This window comes from Pongo pygmaeus, chromosome 18 (genome assembly GCF_028885625.2).
Source record: "Pongo pygmaeus isolate AG05252 chromosome 18, NHGRI_mPonPyg2-v2.0_pri, whole genome shotgun sequence".
In the NCBI taxonomy this organism is placed as follows: domain Eukaryota; kingdom Metazoa; phylum Chordata; class Mammalia; order Primates; family Hominidae; genus Pongo; species Pongo pygmaeus.
Window position 1 is genome coordinate 25930092 of NC_072391.2, and position 24649 is coordinate 25954740.

Below are 24649 nucleotides of genomic sequence, written 5' to 3' on the forward strand. Positions count from 1 at the left end.
GACCAGCCTGGACAACATGGTGAAACCCCATCTCTAGTAAAAATACAAAAATTAGCTGGGCATGGTGGTGGGCACCTGTAATCCCAGCTACTTGGGAGGCTGAGGCAGGAGAATTGCTTGAACCCAAAAGGCAGTGAGTCGACATTCTGCCATTGCACTACAGCCTGGGCAACAAGAGCAAAGCTCCGTCTCAGGAAAAAAAAAAAAAAAAAGAGAGAGAGAAAGGAAAACCAATGCCAGTACTAGCACCTCCTCTTCCCCCGAAAAAATTACAAACAAGAATGTAGGAAGGGAAAGGAATTATGCGGATTAAACTAATCAAGCAGAAAGGACAAACTCGATTTTGAACCCACTGAATTTGCCACAAATATTGTAGAAAATATTCTCAAGGACTTTACAGTTGTCTACTTTGATTGGCACATGGTTCATAACAACAGTATTTGTGTCAAGGCACATCTTACTCTTCCTCGGCAGTCTTCCTCTGTCCATTGATTTTGTAATGACTGTTGACCTTCCCTGTCACCTTACGGACTTCAGCTCGAACTTTGGCTTCCATATGTCTCCATGAAGTAAAGAGGTCTTCCAGGCCAAATTTAATTCCTGGAAAGGAAGAAACCCTTTTCTTTGTGTGCATACTAATGGACCTCGACCCTTGGTGAGAGTGAGGAGAGGAGAAGGTGAGAAACCTGAGGGCAAGAAGCTGTTCTTTCCCTTTCCAGGGCAAACTCATTTCCACACTATGGGGACTCCAACAGAGCCATACCTTCCCGGCTACGGCTATTGGACCTCCAGGCTTTCCGCTGTACATCCTTGGATCCGTCATGTACATTTTGTGACTTTAAGACAGTCTTGAGGAAAGACACCTAGAAAATAATAATTTAAGAATGACGGCTGGGCATGCTGGCTCATGCCTATAATCCCAGCACTTTGGGAGGCCGAGGCGGGTGGATCACGGGGTCAGGAGTTCAAGACCAGCCTGGCCAAGATGGTGAAACCCCGTCTCTACTAAAAATACAAAAATTAGCCGGGCATGGCTGCGGGCGCCTGTAATCCGAGCTACTCGGGAGGCTGATGCAAAGAACCATTTGAAGCCGGGAGGCGGAAGTTGCAGTGAGCCGAGATCACCGGGAGGTGGTGCATGCCTGTAATCCCAACTAGTCGGGAGGCTGAGGCAGGAGAATCACTTGAACCCAGGAGGAAAATGTTGTAGTGACCTGAGACTGTGCCATTGCACTCCAACCTGGGCAACAAGATTGAAACTCTGTCTCAAAAAAAAAAAAAAAAAAAAAAAATAGGCCAGGTGCGGTAGCTCACGCCTGTAATCCCAGCACTTTGGGAGGCCAAGGCAGGTGAATCACAAGGTCAAGAGATGGAGACCATCCTGGCCAACATGGTGAAACCCCGTCTCTACTAAAAATGCAAAAATTAGCTGAGCATGGTGGCGCACGCCTGTAGTCCCAGCTACTCGGGAGGCTGAGGCAGGAGAACTGCTTGAACCCGGGAGGCAAAGGTTGCAGTGAGCCAAGATCACACCACTGCACTCCAGCCTGGTGACAGAGTGAGACTCCGTCTCAAAAAAAAAAAAAAAAAAGACATGAATATACGTCACACAACTGAACTGCAAACTTCAACACGGTTAGATGGTAATTATCATGTTATAAGTATTTTACCACAGGTTAACATGTTTCACAACTTGAAAAGGAAGTAACTACCTTCAGCTCTCTGAGTTCTAGAATTTGTAACATTTCACCCCCTGCTCCTTCCTGATCTGCACTGGAGCATCTTCCTTCTATCCCTGCTCTACTCAGAGTCCACTTTCCCTTCCCTCACATCAGCTTCATTGAGGCTGGTTTGAACCTAACGCAAAACATTCTCACGAACGACTGAATTCCCACCAAGATTTCCATATTATCACAGTATGCTTTTAATCTTCTAAGATATTAAATATTTGTTCTCATCATAGCTAAAATGCAATGCAAATTCCATCTCAGATGTGGGTCAGATACCTATGAATCTCCTGAGGTAGTTATTGAAATAACTTTTTTTTTTTTTTTTTTTTTGAGACGGAGTGCCACTCTCACCCATGCTGAAGTGCACTGGCGCTACCTTGGCTCACGGCAACCTCCACCTCCCAGATTCAAGCGATTCTTGTGCCTCAGCCTCCCAAGTAGCTGGGATTACGGGTGCCCGCTACCATGCCTGGCTAATTTTTGTCTTTTTAGTAGAGATGGGGTTGCACCATGTTGGCCCATCTGGTCTTGGACTCCTGACCTCAAGTGATCCACCTGCCTCAGCCTCCCAAAGTGCTGGGATTACAGGCATGAGCCACCACACCTGGCCTGAAATAATATCTTTCAAATTCTTTGCAGAATTTGTTCTTTTCTGATTTCTGCACATAGGATAAAAAACAAAACATGTACTAGGATTTCGAGAGAAGCATGGGTAATCTAAAAAGATGAAAGAGCAACCACATCTATCCCACAGCTACTGCTAGATTTCATAGGAAAGGTAGCTGGCCCAGTTTGGAGCTAGGAGGAATGTCAAACACATGAAGAAATGAGAAGCAAGGAAATGCCATCATGCATGAATGCTTCATGGCACCCATGATGTCCCTGCTTAGGAGGTAGTGGTATAGATGACCAGATGATAAGGACAAAGATGAGAAGGTGTGAAGTTGTCCAAGTCCAACAGCTCAACTGAACTTTCCTAAATGGAATTTTTAAAAAGCGGTAAATTTAAAAACTTCCCCCGGCTCACGTGGTGGCTGACGCTTGTAATCCCAGCACTTTGGGAGGCTGAGGTGGGCGGATCATTTGAGGTCAGGTTTTGAGACTAGCCTGGCCAACATGGTAAAACCCCGACTCTACTAAAAATACAAAAATTAGCTGGGCATGGTGGTGGGCACCTGTAATCCCAGCTACTTGAGAGGCTGAGGCAGGGGAATCGCTTGAAGCCAGGAGGTGGAGGTTGCAGTGAGCCAAGATCACACCATTATACTCCAGCCTGGGCAACACAGGGAGACTCGTCTCAGGGCTGGGAAAAAAAAAAAAAAAACTTCCTCCAATTTATACCGAAAATTCTCTCTTCAGGACTAAGTGGCATAGAGAATGTTAAATGTGCCTCGATATCTTCATAACTAGTATATTTTCTGTTTTCTACATATCTTGAAAGGCAGTGCCAAATGACGTGTAATTATCTAGGTGGTAAAACTGAAACATACTTCCTCTTCCCTTGAATATAAAAAAGCATTGTGGTATTAGTACTTTTATCTTGGATCATTGTTCAGAAGGAGGTTCAGCCCCCAGACAACCACATTTTTACTGCCATGAATGGCAAGAGAAAATGTAGAGCTCAACTTACCCAATGGAAAAAGGGCTCAAAAGACAAATTATGGCACAACTTAGCCAAATTCTTACCAAGTACAGACTTTTGACATACTGATCTCTCTCCAGTTGCAACTGGGAACATGCACTTTGAATGATGTCATTCAAAATTACCCTGCCCAGACACACTTTTCATTGATTCTCTGGAGGGCAGTTCTAAGAGATTCTCTGGGGCTTTCTCTGCATCATGAGACGCAGTGCAGTTCTGCCCTTCACCTTCTGGCAGTTTGTCACCTCATCCCTATGACCTCAGAGGAACTTTGTCTCAGGCCAATTGTTTGTTCCTTGAGCTCTTCCATTTCCCCTAAAAATCATTTGCTGCCCCTCTAAATGGCCTACATCTCCATCTATCTCCCTCTCCCCTCAGAAGAGGGTGCTCTTTAAGCATCAACCATCCGGCCCTTCTAGCAGTCTCATTTTTCAGCTGGTTCCCATGTTTATGCCTGTTCTATGTTTTTCTTCTCCTGTTAAGCTGTCTGTTGTCAGCTCATTTCTGCAGTGAATCTTCAGAGAGGAGACTGGAAGCTTTCCTTCCACCCATATGCTAGAAATATAAAGCAGAAGAGTTTAGAAACAATTTCCTATTTAAGTGATGAAACCTCATACTCCATTTCTGATAAATAACACTAAGGTTAAAAAAAGTTATTTTTGACCAAAAGCTCTGTTGACATTTTATTAAACAAACACCAACCTATTTAATTTTCATAATGTAAATGGCAGATATTTTCATAATTCTTATGCTAATAAATCATTTCCCTGACTTTTTGGGTAAAACCACATATTCATAATGAAGTCCAGAAACGTGAATTGTTTTAAATAATTTCTTCTTATTTGTGATTACAAGTATACCTCTACAGAAAGTTAGTATACTCACACAAAGGCTAGTTTTCCAGAGGAAAATGGCAAGTGTAGAAATTCCCAGAAACGCAATAATGATAACTATCCAAGGAATTCCACAAAAGTCAGTCCCAGGATGAAAATCATCAGGCAGAGAATTGATAACCTGGAATAATAATAGTTGAAATAATGAAAAGGTCAATGACACTGACAATATTTCACTCAGAAAGAATCATCCTTAGAAACCGTCAACCTCCTCCAAAAGGTAACCACATCCCTCAGATATCACCGTGGGATTCCACTGCTACAAAAAAGAACAGAAGTTAGAAGTCTCATGTTTTTCAGATGGCTGGTAGTGTTTTTAGGCATTGCAAATGTGGGGTGTCGTCTTTCTTGGTATAAAGCAGGGATATCCAATCTTTTGGCTTCCCTGGCTATATTAAAAGAAGCAAAGTTGTCTTGAGCCACACATAACATACACTAACACTAACAATAGCTGATGATCTAAAAAAAACCTCCTTTTTTTTTTTTTTTTTTTTTTTTGGAGACAGGGTTCCCGCTCCGCTCAGTCGTCCAGGCTGGAGTGCAGTGGTGCAATCTCGGCTCACTGCAACCTCCAGCTCCTGGGCTCAAGCCATTCTCCTCCCTCAGCCTCCCGAGTAGCTGAGATTACAGGTCTCTGCCACCATGCCCGACTAATTTTTGTATTTTTAGTACAGATGAGGTTTCACCATGTTGGCCAGGCTGGTCTCGAACTCCTGAAAGGCGATCTGCCTGCCTCGGCCTCCCAAAGTGCTGGGATTACAGGTGTGAGCCACCGTGCCCGGCCATTTTTTTGCTTTTGTTTTTGTTTGTTGTTTGTTTTTGAGATGGGGTCTCACTCTGTCACCCAGGCTGGAGTGCAGTGGCGTGCTCTCGGCTCATTGCAACCTCCGCCTCTCAGGTTCAAGTGATTCTCCTGCCTCAGCTTCCTGAGTAGCTGGGAGTACAGGTGCCTGACAGTGCACTCAGCAAATTTTTGTATTTTTTTGTGGAGATGGAGTTTTGCCATGTTGGCCAGGGTGCTCTCAAACTCCTGACCTCAGGTAATCTGCCCGCCTCAGCCTCCCAAAGTGCTGGGATTAGAGGCAAGAGCCACTGTGCCTGGCCAAAATCTCATAATGTTTTAAGAAAGTTTACAAATTTGTGTTGAACTGCATTCAAAACTGTCCTGGGCCACATGCAGCCCATCACTCATGGGTAAGACAAGCTAAGTATAAAGTAATTATCTTATCTTTTCTTTTCTGTTTTGAGACAAAGTCTTGCTCTGTTACCCAGGCTAGATTGCAGTGGCATGATCTCAGGTCACTGCAACCTCCGCCTCCCAGGTTCAAGCGATTCTCCTGCCTCAGCCTACTGAGTAACTGGGATTACAGGTGCCTGCCACTGTGCTCGGCTAATTTTTGTATTTTTAGTAGAGACAGGGTTTCACCATTTTGGCCAGGCTGGTCTCCAACTCCTGACCTCATGATCTACCTGCCTCGGCCTCCCAAAGTGCTGGGAATACAGGTGTGAGCCACTGCGCCTGGCCAGTAGTTATCTTTTCTTTAAAGTTATTCACTTGTTTTTTAAATTGACGTGTAACATTGGATGCATTTATTATATATCACATGATAAAAGAATCCCTCTAAATAATACTTCTCTCTTGGATTATGTGAATCTTTGTCATTTAAAGCTCAGCATAAGTTAAAAAAAAAAAAATACAATGAAGGGATTACTTCATTCACAAATAAGTATCAAATTTTAGTGCTTAAAAATTAACAAGGTGGGCCAGGCGCGGTGGCTCATGCTTGTAATCCCAGCAATTTGGGAAGCCGAGGTGGGTGGATCACGAGATCAGGAGATTGAGACCATCCTAGCTAACATGGTGAAACCCCATCTCCACTAAAAATACAAAAAATTAGCAGGGCCTGGTGGCACACGCCTATAGTTCCCGCTACTCGGGAGGCTGAGGCAGAAGAATCACTTGAACCGGGGAGGCAGAGGTTGCAGTGAGCCGAGATTGCACCACTGCACTCAGCCTGGGTGACAGAGTGAGACTCCGTCTCCAAAAAAAAAAAAAAAAAAATACCAAGGTGGAGATCACGACAATGGCATGAAGAGTGCGGGATTTCTCTAAGATTGTTCATATTCATTCCATTAGACGCTTATGTGAGTGAAGACGAAGACTTCCCCTGAGTAAGTTCAGACAGCTTGTGATAGCATTTCTACATCGATTCCTCAGGATTTAACTATATATTTTTGAAAACATCTCATATTTTAAATGTTTCTTTCAAGATGGTGAATTAAACAGAGATAGCCCTTCAACAGGTTGAACTCAGCATATGCTGAGTCTGAAATGCAAATGATGGAGTTAGAGAACCATACAACAACGGTAATGATTCAGAAACATGGTGTTGAGCAAAATAAGGCAGACACAAAAGAGTACCTATGGCATGGCATACATCTGTATACGCGAAATTCCAGAATAAGCAAGCTAACCCATGATAAGAAAGAGACTGGCCGGGAAGAGTGAGAGTTCACTTTCTGGGGTGACGTAATAGTTAGATCTTGCCTGGGCACGATGGTTTACGCTTGTAATCCCAACGCTTTGGGAGGCCGAGGCGGGCGGATCACCTGAGGTCGGGAGTTCAAAACCAGCCTGACCAACACGGAGAAACCCTATCTCTACTAAAAATACAAAATTAGCTGGGCGTGGTGGCACACGGCTGTAATCCCAGCTACTCAGGAGGCTGAGGCAGGACAATTGCTTGAACCCCAGAAGCGGAGGTTGCAGTGAGCCGAGATCTTGCCACTGCACTCCAGCCTGGGCAACAGAGTGAGACTCTGTCTAAAAAAAAAAAAGTCGTCAAACCAGATGACACAAATCAAATGATATTTCACTTTGTTTTGGTCCATTTTGTTTTTTTGAGAGAAGAGTGCAGCGGGGCCATCTCGGCTAACTACAACTTCCAGCTCTTAGGCCCAAGGGATCCTCCCACCTCAGCCTCTCCGGTAACTGGGATAACAGGTACGCACCACCAGGCCCGACTAATCTTTTTTGGAATTTTTTGTAGAGATGGGGTTTCGCTATGATGCCCTGGCTAGTCTTCAACTCCTGGACTCAAGTGATCTGCCCACCTCGGCCCCCTAAAGTGCTGGGATTACAGGCCTGAGCTGTGTAATTTCATGCCGCGTGACACAGCCTGCAAACAAGGAAGAAACCCCGCGGGTCCAGCGTCTACTCACATAGGTGGGGTGATGGCTGATAAATCCCAGCAGGAGGAGCCAAAAGAGCAGCCACCACACCGGCATGTCCTCGTCCTCTCAGGGAGCCCTGAGGCGGCTAGGACAGAGGCGGGGGTGGCTTAGGGTGGGGGGAGGGAAGGGGACGGGGACGGGGAGGCGGAGGGAAGGGGGAGGGGAGGGGAGGGAAGGGAAAGGAGGAGAAGGGGGCTGTTGGGCACCTGGAGGTGGAAGAGGAGGAGGAGGAGGAGGAGAAAGGGGTCTGGGAAAGGATCCGGTTCAAATTAAGTTCTCAAGCGCTGGTGGAAGGTTTAGCTACAGGTCACGGAGAAGGTCAATCAGGGAAGCAACAGGACGCGCAGGGCAAGGGAGCGTGAGGCTTAGGAGCAGTTAGAAGGAGACCAAGGTTCTGCTTTCCAGCAAACCTTTGGTCTGGGCCCTCTCTTAGCAACCCTGGGATTTTATACTACCTCTCCACCAATCCCTGACGCCGGTGGTGCGGCCTCACAATGGACATCCCATGAGCGCCCCGCCACTGGACAAGCGCCCCGCCCTTCCAATGCCCCCTCTCCCATCTCAGCCCCCCACGCTCCTCCCAAGGACAGGTCCTCTCTGGAACCTTCACAAACCTGATTTCTGGTCCTCCCCAACCAGCTCCCTGTCCCTGCTTCTGGGCACTCCTTCCTTCCTGAGCTCCCAGGGTTCCTCAAGGTCAAACATGGAGAAACCCTATCTCTACTAAAAATACAAAATTAACTGGGTGTGGTGGCACATGGCTGTAATCCCAGCCACTCGGGAGGCTGAGGCAGGAGAATTGCTTGAACCTGGGAAGCAGAGGTTGCGGTGACCTGATATTGTACCACTGTACTCCAATGGGCAACAAGGGATATTGTGCCATTGCACTCCAGCCTGGGCAACAAGGGAGAAACTCTGTCTCAAAAAAATAATAATAAAAAAATAAAAATAAAAATAATAAAAATAAAATAATGTAGATCTTGAACGGGGGTTGGGTTATGCTGGTGTACGTACTTTCCAAAGTTAGTAAACTTACACTTAAGGTTATATATTTTGGCCGGGCGCGGTGGCTCACGCCTGTAATCCCAGCACTTTGGGAGGCTGAGGCAGGCGGATCACGAGGTCGAGAGATGGAGACTATCCTGGCGAACATGGTGAAACCCCGTCTATACTAAGAATAGAAAAATTAGCTGGGCGTGGTGGTCTGCGCTTGTAATCCCAGCTACTCAGGAGGCTGAGGCAGGACAATTGCTTGAACCCCAGAAGCGGAGGTTGCAGTGAGCTGAGATCTTGCCACTGCACTCCAGCCTGGGTGACAGAGTGAGACTCTGTCTAAAAAAAAAAAAAAAAGTCATCAAACCAGATGACACAAATCAAATGATATTTCACTTTGTTTTGGTCCATTTTGTTTTTCTGAGAGAAGAGTGCAGCGGGGCCATCTCGGCTAACTGCAACTTCCAGCTCTTAGGCCCAAGGGATCCTCCCACCTCAGCCTCTCCGGTAACTGGGATAACAGGCACGCACCACCAGGCCCGACTAATCTTTTTTGGAATTTTTTGTAGAGATGGGGTTTCGCTATGATGCCCTGGCTAGTCTTCAACTCCTGGACTCAAGTGATCTGCCCACCTCGGCCCCCTAAAGTGCTGGGATTACAGGCCTGAGCTGTGTAATTTCATGCCGCGTGACACAGCCTGCTAACAAGGAAGAAACCCCGCGGGTCCAGCGTCTACTCACATAGGTGGGGTGATGGCTGATAAATCCCAGCAGGAGGAGCCAAAAGAGCAGCCACCACACCGACATGTCCTGGTCCTCTCAGGGAGCCCTGAGGCGGCCAGGACAGAGGCGGGGGTGGCTTAGGGTGGGGGGAGGGAAGGGGACGGGGACGGGGAGGCGGAGGGAAGGGGGAGGGGAGGGAAGGGAAGGGAAAGGAGGAGAAGGGGGCTGTTGGGCACCTGGAGGTGGAAGAGGAGGAGGAGGAGGAGGAGAAAGGGGTCTGGGAAAGGATCCGGTTCAAATTAAGTTCTCAAGCGCTGGTGGAAGGTTTAGCTACAGGTCACAGAGAAGGTCAATCAGGGAAGCAACAGGACGCGCAGGGCAAGGGAGCCTGAGGCTTAGGAGCAGTTAGATGGAGACCAAGGTTCTGCTTTCCACCAAACCTTCTTCGGTCTGGGCCCTCTCTTAGCAACCCTGGGATTTTATACTCCCTCTCCACCAATCCCTGACGCCGGTGGTGGAGCGGTGACGCCTGGGACATAAGACATAAGTTCAATTTGGGACAGAAGACTGAGGGACATGGCACCATCCAAGTAGACATGTTAAGAATTAAAAAAATAAAAATTAAAAAGTTATCAGGAAAGTAGCTGGAAATGGGTCTACAGCCCCAAGAGGAGCCTGAACTGAAAATATACATATGAAATGGGAGTTTAAAAACTAGATTCCTGGCCGGATGCAGTGGCTCACGCCTATAATCCCAGCACTTTGGGAGGCCAAGGTGGGCGGATCGTCTGAGGTCAGGAGTTTGAGACCAGCCTGGCCAACATGGTAAAACCTCATTTCTACTAAAAATATAAAAAATCTGCTGGGTGTGGTGGCTGGCGCCTATAATCCTAGCTATTCAGAAGGCCAAGGCAAGAGAATCGCTTGAACCTGGGAGGCAGAAGTTGCAGTGAACCGAGATTGCGCAACTACACTCCAGCCTGGGCAACAGAGCGAGACTCCATATCAAAAAACAAACAAACAAACAACAACAACAACAACAAAAACCCAGATTCCTAATTTTACTCTCCCCCGACCAACCCCCCAAATCAGGTCAACTTGTACATGTATTCTTTCTAAATATCAGAATCAAAAATTAACTACTAAAAGTAAAAACTTTTTGCCCATGCTTTTTAAAATGTTTGAAAATACTGAACTTTTACAGTCTAGGTACTTACTGGAAAATAATCTGGTTCTCACCTTTTCCCTTGTTGCCCAGTGCAGGCTCGGTTACACACCAACAGGACAATCTTGTCGCTGCCTGCTCTTGAGGTGGGCGAATCTATTTTCCCTTGATTTGCTGCAGTTTGTGTAGGAGAAGACAGTCTATGATAATCCAAGCCACATTTCAAGTGGTTTAGGTTGTTGTTTAAATGAATTCCTGAAATAGAATAAAAACAACTCATTTTATCTCTTCAAAATTATTTTTATTCACTCATTATGAAGAAATTTACCCAACAGAGAAAATTTTTTTAAAAAATGTCATTATGTAAATTAAACTGCAATCAAAAAAAGAAACATTCTACTTAGATTACTCATCTAGCCGTTAGAGAATTTCTTTAGCATCCATTATTATTTCCTTTAAACTAGCCTTACCTATCTTAAAAACTGAAAATTAAAACTGCACTTCAGTGAATGTTAGATACAGTTTTAGAAGGGCATGTGTGCTAAGATGATTCACCAAGAAAATTTAGTGAGGTCATGCAACCAGTAATCAAACAAATTTTAAAAAAATAAAGATGAGAATATGTGGAATGTTCTTCAATATTAAATAGCAGTTTCTTCTCCCTGATTAAAGAGCCAGACTTATAAGAAATAAAAGGTAAATTACACACTACACCTACTAGACTCAGAGCCATCAGGAGAATCTTCCAACTTGGAATACAGTCTACTAGACTGGATCAATCCACATTAAAGTTAACAAAAATATATATTTGACAGGCATAGTACTGATCCTCCCAAATGCTCCAAAGCAGAGCTCCCTGTCAATCAAAGTACCCAGCAACTCAGCACCCAGCACAACCCCAATAAATGCCTGACTACCTGTTCATTCCTTTAATCCTTTGGAAGTACAGCCTAGGGAAATGACACCCCAGCTGGAAAATAGAAGAAACCCCTCCTACCACCACCATAAATAATAACACCACCAGAAAGAGAATAAAATACAAATGGCTTACACAAAAGTATTTATAGCAGAATGCTGGCTATAACCTCAATACTCAGCAATCTAAGACTCACTGAACCTGTTAAGATACCTCAACATTATAACAATTTAAAATGACAAGTACATAGTTAATGCCAATATAAAGTCCAGATGGAGTTTAAAAGAACAACACATACAAACTAGAAATAAGAAAAAAGCTGAATCTTTGTCAAGCCACTAGAGGGAAGAAAACTTTTTAAGCTTAAACACCATAAAGAAATCACAAAAGGAACAGGAGTAGATCTTACTTCCTAACCATTTTAAACTCTGGTATGAGAAAATAAAAATAATAGATATCTGAAGTTGAGACAATAAACTCGTTTCCCAGGTTCTTGGCAGAGGTAAGGGTGGGAAGATCTGTTCTCCTAGAATTGATGTGGACTCCTGATGAGATGAGGGGATGCCACATTGTCAACTGCACAGAAATCAAGCTCTGCGTTCAAACTGTGGACACATTTACTGCCAGCTGTGTGAGCTGGGAGTGGTTACTTCATCTCCAAGTCTCAGCTTCCTCACTGGTAATGTGGGGAAAGCAGTAGCCTCATTATGTATTGAACAACACATCTGTTAAGGCCTTAGGATAGAGGCTAACGCACACTCAATAAGGCAGTCTCTGGCTAGAATACAATAACCTTTGGATTCACCAAATTCACTTATAAATAGAAGCTTAGTGTTAACCCTAAGCAACTGGGGTGGGAACAGGATTTTGAGAAACTTTCAGTTGAACAAACATTACCTGGGCTCTTGCTGCATATTAAGAACTATACTGCACTGCTGGGTATAGCAAGATAAAGCAAAATGTGGCCCCAGCTCCAGAGGACTTCACAGTGTGGTGGGAAGGACAGAGAAGAAAACAAATCATTTTCACATAACACACTGGTGTGAGAGATTAACAGAAGAGCAGGAGTTCACCAGCCAGCCTGCAGGTAAAGGGAGTGAGGAAAGGCTCTCTGGACAAGATAATTTAGGTATTTTTTACTGTAATGCAATAAAATTAGAAACAATCCAAACAAAAACACATACGGGGAAATGTAACAACTGGAAAAGAAAGACAAACAAGCACCTGGGTCAAAGAAGAAGAAGTGAAATAATAGACTATCTAGAAAATATTGTAAATATGAGTAGACCAGAGAAAACTGAATTGTAAGCTGGCATTGGAGAAAGCTGGCCAACCCAATATACAGGATCACCAAAAGAATCAGAAACTGGAGGCGCCAGAGGCCTCTGGAAGTAGAGGGTGAAGTAAAAGAGGAATTAAAATAAGGACTTTCAACAAGAGCACCAAGACCATTCAATGAGGACAGTACAATCTCTTCATCAAATGGTGCTGGGACAAGTAAATATTTACTTGTCCCAGAATGGAGTTTGGTCCCTACCTCATACAATTTATAAAAATTAACTTAAAATGTATCAACAACCTAAATGTAAGAGCTAAAACTACAAAACTCAGAAGAAAACACAAGAGTAAATCTTTATGACCTTGGATGTGGTGACGGATTCTTAGATATGACAACAAAATTATCAGCAACAAAAGAAAAAACAGACTTCATCATAATGAAGAACTTTTGTACATCAAAGAACACTATCAAGAAAGAGAAAAAACCCAGAGAATGGAATAAAATACTTGCAAGTCATATATCCCGTAACGGTCTAGTATTATACATCCTTACAAAGAATTCTTACAACTCAACAAAAAGATAATGCAATTTAAAATGGGAAAAAGACTTGAATAGACATTTCTCCAAAGAGAATATGTAAATGGCCAAACAAGCACATGACAAGATGTTCATCATCACTTACTATTAGAGAAATGCAAGTCAAAACCTCAATGAAGTAACACTTCACATTCACCAGGATGGCTAAAATCAAAAAGATGAAAAATCAATGTTGGCAAAGATGTGGAGAAATTAGAACTCTCATCTATTGCTGGTGGAAACGTAAAATGATCCAGCTCCTGTGGAAAACAATCTGGCAATTCCCCAAGAAGACAACCATAGAATTATGATATGATCCATCAATTCCATTCCTAGGTATATACCCAAAAGAACTGAAAACAGGTATTCAAACAAATACTAGTACACAAATGCTCATAGTAGGACTATTCACAATAGACAAAAGGTAGGAAAAAAACAAATGCCCATCAATAGATTAATGAACAAAATGTGGTACATGCATATGTATGTATGGAATAATGTTCAGCCATTAAAAAGGAATGAAGTGGATCCGTTCAAAGATGGCCGAACAGGAACAGCTCTGGTCTGCAGCTCCCAGCATGATCGACACAGAAGACGGGTGATTTCTGCATTTCCAACCGAGATACCTGGTTCATCTCATTGGGACGGTTGGACAGTGGGTGCCACCCACGGAGGGTGAGCTGAAGCAGAGTGGGGCGTCACCTCACCTGGGAAGCTCAAGGGGTCGGGGGATTTACCTTTCCTAGCCAAGGGAAGCTGTGACAGACTGTACCTGGAAAAACAGGACACTTCTGCCCAAAAGACACTTCTGCGCTTTTCCCAAGGTCTCAGCAACCAGCAGACAAGGAGATTCTCTCCTGTGCCTGGCTCGGTGGGTCCCATGCCCACGGAGCCTTGCTCACTGCTAGCGCAGCAGTCTGAGAACAAACTGTGAGGCGGCAGCCTGGCTGGGGGAGGGGCATCCACCATTGCTGAGGCTTGAGTAGGTAAACAGAGCGGCCAGGAAGCTCGAACTGGGCAGAGCCCCCCGCAGCTCAGCAAGGCCTGCTGCCTCTATAGACTCCTCCTCTGTGGGCAGGGCATAGCTGAATAAAAGGCAGCAGACAGCTTCTGCAGACTTAAGGGTCCTTGTCTGACAGCTCTGAAGAGAGCAGTGGTTCTCCCAGCATGGCATTTGAGCTCTGAGAATGGACAGACTGCCTCCTCAAGTGGGTCCCTGACTCCCATGTAGCCTAACTGGGAGACACCTCCCAGTAGGAACCAACAGACACCTCACACAGGCGGGTGCCCGTCTGGGATGAAGCTTCCAGAGGAAGGATCAGGCAGCAATATTTGCTCCTCTGCAGCCTCCACTGGTGATACCCAGGCAAACATGGTCTGGAGTGGACCTCCAGCAAACTCCAACAGACCTGCACTTGAGGGACCTGATCAGTAGAAGGAAAACTAACAAACAGAAAGGAATAGCACCAACATCAACAAAAAGGACATCTACACCAAAACCCCATCTGTAGGTCACCAACATCAAAGATCAAAGGTAGATAAAACCACAAAGATGGGGAGAAACCAGAGCAGCAAGGCTGAAAATTCTAAAAACCAGAACTCCTCTTCTCCTCCAAAGGATCGCAGCTCCTCGCCAGCAATGGAACAAAGCTGGATGGAGAACGACTTTGATGAGTTGACAGAAGTAGGCTTCAGAAGGTTGGTTCTCTGAGCTAAAGGAGCATGTTCAAACCCAACACAAGGAAGCTAAAAACTTGAAAAAAAGGTTAGATGAATGGCTAACTAGAATAAACAATGAAGAGAAGAGCTTAAATGACCTGATGGAGCTGAAAACCATGGCATGAGAACTTTGTGATGCATGCACAAGCTTCAATAGCCAATTCGATCAAGTGAAAGAAAGGGTATCAGTGACTGAAGATCAAATTAATGAAATAAAGTGAGAACACAAGGTTAGAGAAAAAGAGTAAAAAGAAATGAACAAAGCTTCCAAGAAATATGGGGCTACATGAAAAGACCAAATCTATGTTTGATTGCTGTACCTGAAAGTGATGGGAAGAATGGAACCAAGCTGGAAAACACTCTTCAGGACATTATCCAGGAGAACTTCCCCAACCTAGCAAGGCAGGCCAACATTCAAATTCAGGAAATATAGAGAACACCACAAAGATACTCCTCGAGAAGAACAACCCCAAGGCACATAACTGTCAGATTCACCAAGGCTGAAATGAAGGAAAAAATGTTAAGGGCAGCCAGAGTGAAAGGTCAGGTTACCCACAAAGGGAAGCCCATCAGACTAACAGCAGATGTCTCGGCAGAAACCCCACAAGCCAGAAGAGAGTGGGGCCAATATTCAACATTCTTAAAGGAAAGAATTTTCAACCCAAAATTTATATCCAGCCAAACTAAGCTTCATAAGTGAAGGAGAAATAAAATCCTTTACAGACAAGCAAATGTTGAGAGATTTTGTCACCACCAGGCCTGCCTTACAAGAGCTCCTGAAGGAAGCACTAAACATGGAAAGGAACAACCGGTACCAGCCACTGCAAAAACATGCCAAATTGTAAAGACCATCAATGCTAGGAAGAAACTGCATCAATTAACGGGCAGTATAACCAACTAACATCGTAATAACAGGATCAAATTCACACATAACAATATTAACCTTAAATGTAAATGGGCTAAATGCCCCAATTAAAAGACAGACTGGCAAACTGGATAGAGTCAAGACCCATCAGTGTGCGGTATTCAGGAGACCCATCTCATGTGCAGAGACACACGTAGGCTCAAAATAAAGGATGGAGGAAGATCGACCAAGCAAATGAAAAGCAAAAAAAAGCAGGGGTTGCAATCCTAGTCTCTCATAAAACAGACTTTAAACCAACAAAGATCAAAAGAGAAAAAGAAGGCCATTACATAATGGTACAGGGATCAATTCAACAAGAAGAGCTAACTATCCTAAATATACATGCAACCAATACAGGAGCACCCAGATTCATAAACCAAGTCCTTAGAGACCTACAAAGAGACTTAGACTCCCACACAATAATGGGAGACTTTAACATCCCACTGTCAATATTAGACAGATCGACAAGACAGAAGGTTAACAAGGATATCCAGGACTTGAACTCAGCTCTGCACCAAGCAGACCTAATAGACATCTACAGAACTCTCCACCCCAAATCAACAGAATATACATTCTTCTTAGCACCACATCGCACTTATTCTAAAATTGACCACATAAATGGAAGTAAAGCTCTCCTCAGCAAATGTAAAAGAACAGAAACCACAACAAACTGTCTCTCAGACCACAGTGCAACCAAATTAGAACTCCGGATTAAGAAACTCACTCAAAACTGTACAACTACATGGAAACTGAAGAACCTGCTCCTGAATGACTACTGGGTAAATAACAAAATGAAGGCAGAAATAAAGATGTTCTTTGAAACCAATGAGAACAAAGACAACGTACCAGAATCTCTGGGACACATTTCAAGCAGTGTGTAGAGGGAAATTTATAGCACTAAATGCCCACAAGAGAAAGCAGGAAAGATTTAAAATCAACACCCTAACATCACAATTAAAAGAACTAGAGAAGCAAGAGCAAACACATTCAAAAGCTAGCAGAAGGCAAGAAATAACTAAGATCAGAGCAGAACTGAAAGAGACAGAGACACAAAAAACCTTCCAAAAAAATAAATGAATCTAGAAGCTGGTTTTTTGAAAAGAGCAACAAAATTGATAGACCGCTAGCAAGACTAATAAAGAAAAAAAGAGAGAAGAATCAAATAGATGCAATAAATATGATAAAGGGGATATCACCACTGATCCCACAGAAATACAAACTACCACCAGAGAATACTATAAATACCTCTACACAAATAAACTAGAAAATCTAGAAGAAATGGATAAATTCCTGGACACATACACCCTCCCAAGACTAAACCAGGCAGAAGTTGAATCTCTGAATAGACCAATAACAGGCTCTGAAATTGAGGCAATAATTAATAGCCTACCAACCAAAAAGAGTCCAGGACCAGACAGATTCACAGCCAAATTCTAGGAGCTGGTACCATTCCTTCTGAAACTATTCCAATCAAGAGAAAAAGAGGGAATCCTCCCTAACTCATTTTATGAGGTCAGCATCATCCTGATACCAAAGCCTGGCAGAGACACAACAAATAAAAGAATTTTAGACCAATATCTCTGATGAACATCGATGCAAAAATCCTCAATAAAATACTGGCAAACCTAATCCAGCAGCACATCAAAAAGCTTATCCACTATGATCAAGTTGGCTTCATCCCTGGGATGCAAGGCTGGTTCAACATATGCAAGTCAATAAACGTAATCCATCACATAAACAGAACCAATGACAAAAACCATACGATTATCTCAATAAATGCAGAAAAGGCCTTCAACAAAATTCAACAGCCCTTCATGCTAACAACTCTCAATAAACTAGGTATTGATGGAATGTATATCAAAATAATAAGAGCTATTTATGACAAACCCACAGCCAATATCATACTGAATGGGCAAAAACTGGAAGCATTCCCTTTGAAAACTGGCACAAGACAAGGATGCCCTCTCTCACCACTCCTATTAAATATAGTGTTGGAAGTTCTGGCCAGGGCAATCAGGCAAGAGAAAGAAATAAAGGGTATTCAATTAGGAAAAGAGCAAGTCAAATTGTCCCTGTTTGCAGATGACATGATTGTATATCTAGAAAACCCCATCGTCTCAGCCCAAAATCTCCTTAAACTGATAAGCAACTTCAGCAAAGTCTCAGGATACAAAATCAATATGCAAAAATCACAAGCATTCCTATACACCAATAACAGACAAACAGGCATTCCTATACACCAATAACAGACAAACAGAGAGCCAAATCATGAGTGAACTCCCATTCACAATTGCTTCAAAGAGAATAAAATACCTAGGAATCCAACTTACAAGAGATGCGAAGGACCTCTTCAAGGAGAACTACAAACCACTGCTCAATGAAATAAAAGAGAACACAAACAAATGGAAGAACATTCCATGCTCATGGATAGGAAGAATCAATATCGTGAAAATGGCCATACTGCCCAGGGTAATTTACAGATTCAATGCCATCCCCATCAAACTACCAATGACTTTCTTCACAGAATTGGAAAAAACCACTTTAAAGTTCATATGGAACCAAAAAAGAGCCTGCATTGCCAAGACAATCCTAAGCAAAAAGAACAAAGCTGGAGGCATCACACTACCTAACTTCAAACTATACTACAAGGCTACAGTAACCAAAACAGCATGGTACTGGTACCAACACAGAGATACAGACCAACGGAACAGAACAGAGGCCTCAGAAGTAACCACACATCTACAACCATCTGATCTTTGACAAATCTGACAAAAACAAGCAATGGGGAAAGGATTCCCTATTTAATAAATGGTGCTGGGAAAACTGGCTAGCCATATGTAGAAAGCTGAAACTGGATCTCTTCCTTACACCTTATACAAAAATTAATCCAAGGTGGATTAAAGACTTAAATCTTAGACCTAGAACCATAAAAACTCTAGAAGAAAACCTAGGCAATATCTTTAGGGACATAGGCATGAGCAAGGACTTCATGATTAAAACACCAAAAGCAAAGGCAACAAAAGCCAAAATTGATAAATGGGATCTAATTAAACTAAAGAGCTTCTGCACGGCAAAAGAAACTACCATCAGAGTGAACAGGCAACCTACAGAATGGGAGAAAATTTTTGCAATCTACCCATCTGACAAAGGGCTAATATCCAGAATCTACAAAGAACTCAAACAAATTTACAAGAAAAAAACAACCCCATCAAAAAGTGGGCAAAGGATATGAACAGACACTTCTCAAAAGAAGACATTTATGCATCCAACAGACACAGGAAAAAGTGCTCATCATCACTGGTCATCAGAGAAATGCAAATCAAAACCACAATGAGATACCATCGCACGCCAATTAGAATGGCAATCATTAAAAAGTCAGGAAACAACAGATGCTGGAGAGGATGTGGAGAAATAAGAATGCTTTTACACTGTTGGTGGGAGTGTAAATTAGTTCAACCATTGTGGAAGACAGTGTCACAATTCCTCAAGGATCTAGAATTAGAATTACCCTTTGACCCAGCAATCCCATTACTGGGTATATACCCAAAGGATTATATATCATGCTACTAAAAAGACACATGCACATGCACATAAAAAATTAACTCAAAATGGTTCAAAAAACTATAATATAAGAGCTAAAACTATAAAACTCTTAAAAGAAATTATGGGGTAAATCTTTATGACTTTGGATTTGATAAAGTGTCAGATATGACAACAAAAGCACAAGCAAAAAAAAAAAAAATAGATAAACTGGACTTCAACAAAACTAAGAACTTTTATGTTTCAAAGGACATTATCAGGTAGTTAAAAGACCACCCACAGAATGGGAGAAAATATTTGCAAATCATATATCTGATAAGGGTCTAGTATTCAGCATATGTGAAAATTCCTAAAACTCAACAACAAAAAGCAAACAATGCAATTTTAAGATGGGTAAAATATTTGAACAGACATTTTTCCAAATATGATATACAAATGGCCAACAAGCACAAGACAAGATGCTCAACATGATGTCAGTCACAAACACAAATCAAAACCATAATGAGATACCACTTCATACCCACTACAATGGCTAAAATTAAAGAGTCAGATAATAATCAAGTGTCGGCAAGGACGTAGAGAAACTGGAACCCTCAAACACTGCTGATAAAAATGTAATGTGGTGCGGCCACTTTGGAAAACAGTCTGTAAGTTCCCCCAAATGATTAAACATAGAGTTACCACGCAACCCAGCAGTTCTATTCCCAGGTATGAAGAGAAACGAAAACATAAGTCCACACAAAAACTTGTGTGGAATGTTCACAGGAGCATTATTCATATTAGCCAGAAGGTGGAAACAACCCAAATGTTCATTAACAATGAATAAACAAAATGTGATCTATTCAAACAATAAAATATTTTTGGCCACAAAAAGGAATTAAGTATGATATATGCTACAACATGAATGAATCTTGAAAACATCACACTAAGTAAAGCCAGTCACAAAATACCACGTATTTTATGATTCCATTTATATGGAAGTCTAGACTAGGGAAATCTGTAGAAACAGAAAGTAGAATAGTGGGCCGGGTGTGGTGGCTCATACCTGTAAGATTACCAGCACTTTGGGAGGCCGAGGCAGGTGGATCACTTGAGGTCAGGAGTTCGAGACCAGCCTGGCCAACATGGTGAAACCCCATCTCTACTAAAAATATAAAAATTAGCCAGGTGTGGTGGCATGTGCCTGTGATCCCAGCTACTCGGGAGGCTAAGGCTGCAGTGAGCCAAGATCATGCACTGCACTCCAGCCTGAGCGACAGAGCAAGACTCTGTCTCAAAAAGAAAAAGAGAAAGAGAGAGAAAGTAGAATAGTGACTGCTTAGAGCTTGGCAGGATGGGGAGACTGGAAGGTACCTTGGGGAGACAAAGCAGGAGCTAAAAAGAATAGAAGCTGGAGAAGTGAATCCTCAGCACAGCAAATGGTAGGGAACATGGAAAAGCACATGGCATGTCTGAGAAACAGAGTAACCTGAAAGAGAAGACCTGAGGAAGGAGAGGAAATGGGAGTAGACAGACTGGAAAGAAAGGCAAGGACCAAATCATGGGAGGGGAGGAGGGCGTTATGCTCCTTCCAAGGTGTTTAGATTTGATCTTAGAAAAGGGGAATCACTGGTAAATCAATAGCATGTAACATGATTAGAACTGTATATTAGAGTAAGTCTGTGGAGAAATAACTAGAAAGGAGAAAGCTCAGTGGTAAAGATAAAAACTTACTGGAAAAGCTCAGTTGGGACTGGCCTGAACTACGTCAGTGGCAGTAGAATAAAGGTGAAAAATGCAGTGTGTGTCAACAGCTCTATGAGAATTTTGAAGGAGAAGTTATCAAGCTTGGATCCAGTTTGAGTGAAGAGGAGGATAGTAGTGCCATTATTTCTAGAAAAAATGCAGGAGCAACCAATCTAAGAAAGAAATGCTAAGGGTAAGACACCTGTAGGATTTCTAAGTAGAAATTCCAGTAGGGAGGCGGAAGTCAAGGAATGGAACTGGAATCAAAAGAAAAGTTGAGGCTAGGGGGGGAATTCAGTTCAAAAAATCAAGGCGTGGAAAATCCTGATAAGAGCGGCAGTTCTCACTTTAGCTTGCATCATGATCACCTACCTAAAGGGCTTCTTTACCAGAGTTTCTCCTTTACTAGGTGTGGAGTAGGGACCAAGAATTTGCATTTCTAACCAGTTCCCAGGTAATACTGATGCATTAACAACCACTAGGGTAGAGCAAAAGAAGAGGAGCCCTAGGAGGAACCCTGAAGAATGCTGTGGCCAGGAGCAAAGTCTGAGTTGCTTGGTAACTCTTAAAATCAGAATAACCCCATAACTCCAGGCACAGTGAGGAGACAAGCTAAGTTCCAAATCACAGCCCAAACCACAGTAAGAGGAACAATACTGTCCAGGGCTTTACTTCATTTTGCTGCCTATCGATGAAGAGTTACATGCAAATTTCTTAAAAGCAGGTACCAAGAAAACATTCCATAGCAAAAATGTTAGAATCTTAAGAGGTGATAGCAAAATTAAAAAGAAAAAAAAAAAAAAACCTATGGCATAGTATATCCTCCTGAATGTCATGATAAGATGCCAAAAAGGCTACTTAAAGGAGGTCACAGTCAGTCCTGAATCTCAATAAGAGGTTTTCCCAACTAAACTATGGATATATCTTTGCCTAAAACAGTAAGAGCTGCCTTCTTCTAGGAAAATATTACTGTAAGATTTTTACCATTATACCATCATAAAAAAATTATGTGTATTTTACCACAATTAAAAAAATGTATATCATTATATAATAGACAACTAAAAGGGTAGACTATAGTTAAACCTGCAAACCCAGGTGGCATTATGGAAACAGGAGCTCATTTACCTCTTTGACTGAGAATTCCTTCAGGCCTAAATATTTCGGGAGTCTCAAAGGCAAAAATGCAGTCGCTTTCATGGACTGTTTCCAGGTCATCTGTATCATAAAATGAACGATGGAACCCATCATAGTACATTTCTGTTAACACAATCTAAAAATAGGAAAAATGTAAACAGTTGGGTAACTGGAAATTCGATACTAATTGATCTCCCAATTCTATGAACTTCTCCAGACCATCAGGACTGGCAGTGGTCTGAGAGAGCTCTGAAACATCTCACAGAGCCCACTTTATTTGCCTTTAATGAGAGAATCCTGGAAGCACAGTATCCTCTGTAATTATATAACAATATACAGTCACCCCTCCATATCTGTGGGTGCTACACCTGTGGATTCAACCAACTGCAGATCAAAAATATTCAGAAGAAAAAAAAAGGATGATTGAATGTATACTGAACAGTCTTTTTTTCCTGTCATTATTCCCTAAACAATATAGCATAACAACTATTTACATAACATTTACACTGTATTAAGTATTGTAAGTTATCTGGAGATGATTTAAAGTATATTGGAGGTACAACTATTATGTATCTATAAAATAAAAAGTAAAAATAAATAAAGTACACAGGATGATATGCTCAGGTTCTATGCAAATACTGTGCCATGTTATAAAAGGGATTAAAGCACTGTGGATTTCGGTATCCTAGTGCAAGGGTTCCTACAACCAATCCCATGGACACGGAGGGAAACCTGTACTCTGATGCAGAACTCCATGACTCTAATTCCAGAGTTTCTCTAAGTTTTAGTGTAGAAGAGAACCAGGAGATCATAATGTCTAACCTCCATTTCACTGAAAGAAGAGATGCCAAGAGACTTGCCTGAAGTTCTACAACGATTCAGCCTCATGTCGAGGACAGAGTCCACATCTGACTCTGAGGCTTTCTCCCATATCATTTAATTTTCTATTTTTCAAGGCTAAACCATGGATATTTGTATTGAAAAAAAAAATCAACTCAAATGTCCAAAAATACTAACTAATTAAACGTAGTATAGCCTTACTGGAATTATAAAGCTACTAAAAAGAATAAACTATATATATTTGCACTAACATGCAAAAATCTAAGTAAATACAAAGCAAGGTAAAAATAATATGTGTAAATGATTCTACTTATATAAAATAATGTATATATGCACGGAAAAAATCTAAATGAATACTATATAACATAGTATTAAAGTTAGTAACCCTTAGCATTAAGATACCTAGTATGAGATACTTCCTCTTTCTGTTATATTTCAAGAAATGGTTATTTTACAATAAAACAGAAAAACAGGACAGGCATGGCGGCTCAAGCCTGTAATCCCAGCACTTTGGGAGGCCAAGACAGAAGGACTGCTGAGGCCAGGAGTTCAAGACCAGCCTGGGCAACATGCCAAAACCTTGTCTCTATGAAAAATACAAAAATCAGCTGGGTGTGGTGGCATGTGCCTACAGTCCCCACTACTTGGGAAGCTGAGGTGGGAGGACTGCTTGAGCCCACAAGGTTGAGGCTGCAGTGAGCCATGATTGCACCAATGCACTCCAGCCTGGGCAACAGAGTGAGACCCTGTCTCAAATAATCCATCCATACATACATACAAACAAACAAACAAAACAGAAAAACAAAAGATGGAGAGGAGAACACGGGAGACATTTAAAGACTTCATTATATGCTCAGCCGTGCTGTCTAGTGAAAAAGCACTGGATTGGGCATGCAGGTTCCAGTTCGGCCTGTCACCAACCAGCCCTGCAAACCTGAACAAGTCCCACGGCTTTTCTGAGCCTCTTTCAAATAAGGGAGTTGGACCGGACCCCTGAGGTCCCCTCTACCAGCACTAACATTCTGCGAATCTACCAGGTAAAAGGGGCTGGTGGTATATTCTACAAATAGTCCAGCAAAAATGTTCCTGGCACATTTTCCTTCTAATGAATTTAATGACCATGTTGTTCTTCTGCCGGTGAACATGCAAGTAAAATTCACTTTCTTCAGCAAACTGAGGTCAACAGCAAACTTGTAATTATTTCACCAATTTAAACCACATGCAAAAGGAGCCAGACAGTGCTGGAAGCTCTAAAGATGCAACCAGATTTGCCCTGGACACCACCGAAGCCTTGCTCCCTCCCTTTCTGCCTTTCCCTCATCCTGAAGGGAAGAAAGAGCCAACGGGCTTTTCAGAGTAGGAAAGAATATGAACATTTTATCAACATGCCAGTACTTGGCCTGCAAAAATATGAGATATTTGCCATATTAGGGCAACACTGCTGGCTGTGTTTGTTTTACTGTGGTAACTTCCCAAATGACGCCACATGAGGCCGAAGTACAAAACACCTTTATTAGTCCAGGGATTACACAGTAGCTTCCAGAAGCTACTATCTAGGGAAAGCAATTTAGCTACTGAGTCATCTTTCCTTAATAAATCTTAAATAAGGAATGTTTTTCCAAATAAAATAATAATA

The 24649-nt window shown here is 42.4% G+C and overlaps 1 protein-coding gene across 9 annotated transcripts in view; it reads right to left on the reverse strand.

Moving 5' to 3' along the window:
* The window catches only part of LOC129016313 (nuclear pore complex-interacting protein family member B13), a 39371-nt gene that overhangs the window by 13965 nt on the left and 757 nt on the right, over positions 1–24649 (reverse strand). For 2 of the 9 annotated variants that reach the window (XM_063654068.1, XM_063654069.1), the window contains exons 2-5: positions 10455–10635; positions 4258–4386; positions 764–863; positions 462–600 (exon numbers count right to left, since the gene is read on the reverse strand). In XM_063654068.1, coding sequence (XP_063510138.1) covers positions 462–556 — 95 coding nt within the window. In that variant the 5' untranslated portion in view covers positions 557–600; positions 764–863; positions 4258–4386; positions 10455–10635. Of the gene's footprint in view, positions 1–461; positions 601–763; positions 864–4257; positions 4387–7487; positions 7931–8535; positions 9289–10454; positions 10636–15190; positions 15295–22164; positions 22306–24649 lie in introns of those variants that run through there. The other 7 variants (XM_063654067.1, XM_063654066.1, XM_063654070.1 and 4 more) reach the window with 7 other exon arrangements.